The 2,042-nt window shown below is 44.1% G+C and overlaps 1 protein-coding gene across 2 annotated transcripts in view; it reads left to right on the forward strand.

Annotated features, from left to right (window-relative positions):
• The first annotated feature begins 798 nt into the window (after positions 1 to 798).
• MYOF (myoferlin) overlaps positions 799 to 2,042 on the forward strand; it is a 179,663-nt gene continuing 178,419 nt past the window's right edge. For both annotated transcript variants that reach the window (XM_011988472.1, XM_011988473.1), the window contains exon 1: positions 799 to 1,102. In XM_011988472.1, the coding sequence (XP_011843862.1) occupies positions 1,015 to 1,102 (88 nt within the window). In that variant the 5' untranslated portion in view covers positions 799 to 1,014. The remainder of the gene's footprint in view (positions 1,103 to 2,042) is intronic.

Raw genomic sequence — 2,042 nt, forward strand, 5'->3', positions numbered from 1 at the left:
AAAAAAGAGACTTGCTAAGGTGACATAGCTCAGAGTGGTGAGGCAGAGTCTCACACTCAGATCTGGCTGACTAGCCCCAGGCCGCCTCTTGTGATCTCAGCCAGGCTGCACCGTCTTCATGCACCCTCTGGGACAGAAAGACACCATGGGCAGCTGTAGGTCCAGAAACAGTGGGGAATCCCTTCTCCATTTTCACTGAAGGCAATTGGCAGCATTTGATGAGCCAGGAAAACTTAGGCGCCCAGCTCTCACCTCTGAAGGTGTTTTCAAGAAATTCTATGTTAAGTCATATATATATATAAGTCATATATATATATATATCACATATATATATATATATGGCAAAGGATCAACTCACAGTACATCAATTCTGAAAAACCATATTCCTTCCCATGCCCCGATCGCGTTTACTTGAAATAAACTCTGTCATTCCTTTGCCGTCCAGTAGGAGGCACCCTTTAGCTACTTTAAAAAAGCTGAACATAAGAATACTGAGTGGGTGTGTTCAATAGCGTGAGAAGGAACAGCGAAAAGTCCAAAGAAAAAAATGACTAAAGTTTTAAAACTCCATGAAACTCAGAAGAAAATGAAAGCAGTGATGGACAAATCAATTAATTCAGTTTCACGAACCATTGCTAAAAGGCAGCAACATTTTAGTGGTTTCCTGAGCTACCCGTATTTCTTAGCTCCAAATTCATGTTGGTTTCATTTGTTGCACGGAATTAGTTTTAGTTTAAGGTGTGTCCTTTTCACTTCCACATTTCCCGAATTCGTAAGTCTGTGCCTGCGGCACTGCGTAGACGCGGGGAGTTCGGTATCAGTTTACACATTGCCTTCAGTAAAATCCGCCAGAGGTCCACCCATTTTTGCCTTTTCCTCTTCCTTGCCCCGTCCCTGGGAGAAATCTTCCCTTCACTGGGAAAGAACTTCTCTCCCGGGGCGGTGCGACCCGGAGCTCCAGCGCCCGAGTCTCCACTTCGTTTGCTGAAACTTGCTTTCTGCCAGCTAAGAACCATGCTGCGAGTGATTGTGGAATCCGCCAGCAATATCCCTAAAACGAAATTTGGCAAGCCGGATCCTATTGTTTCTGTTATTTTTAAGGGTAAGAAAAAGTTTTCTTCTTTTTCTGAAGTCCTGTTTTGGAATATTAGTTTCTTGGGTCACCTTCTTGAAAAGTCTGCGTTTAGACGGCTGATGAAGCCAGTCTCTCCAGCAGCGTTTGTTACCTGCGCAGGACAGGGGACAGGACCCATTTCTGGGGAAAGCATTTCATTTTCTCCAGGGCTTAAGACTCATGGAATGACCTGATGTTTTAGCTCTAAGAGTGTGATTTCTGTAAGCTCTTGGTGGAAAATGCATTTGCCAATCCCTAAATTTCAGGTATCAACAAAGGTCTGTATGGGTTCAAAGTAAGTTTCGGTAGTCTTAGATGCATTTTAATTTTATCTGCCTGTGAGAAACGGGTAAAGGAGGAAGAAGAGCAATTAAATTGTTGGAGGCACCATTACTCCTTGAATCAGCCTGAGGCTGCTTTGATTGTCAATGGGCTTCTGGGTGGTGGGGTGAAGTTCACAGTTTTACTGAGTTTTCCTGCCCTTTTGTGTCTTTGTAATTGTTTTTGTATCTAGGCAGTTGGCGTGTTATTTTGTACATTCTGTAGCTTTTAAATTGCTCATTGAGGAAGAACTCTGGGCTGCTAGTTTGCAGTTTGGGGATCTAGTTCTATCTTGCTTGCTGAATGACCTTGGGCAAGTTACTTCATTTCTCTGGGATCTCAATTTTCTTTTCTGCAAAACAGGCAAGAAGGGTTTAGACAAAGATCATCTCTAAAAGCCACATGGTTGGCTGAGTACGGTGGCTCACCAACCCTGAGCCAACTTTGGGAGGCCAAGACAGGAGGATTGCTTGAGCCCAGGAGTTTGAGGCTACAGTGAGCTGTGATCATGCCATTGCACTCCAGCCTGGGTGTAAAAATAAATAAAAATAAAAGGCTTGTGCGGGCACTGTGGCTCATGCCTGTAATCCCAGCACTTTGGGAGGCC

This window comes from Mandrillus leucophaeus, unplaced genomic scaffold, assembly GCF_000951045.1.
Source record: "Mandrillus leucophaeus isolate KB7577 unplaced genomic scaffold, Mleu.le_1.0 Scaffold331, whole genome shotgun sequence".
Classification (NCBI taxonomy): domain Eukaryota; kingdom Metazoa; phylum Chordata; class Mammalia; order Primates; family Cercopithecidae; genus Mandrillus; species Mandrillus leucophaeus.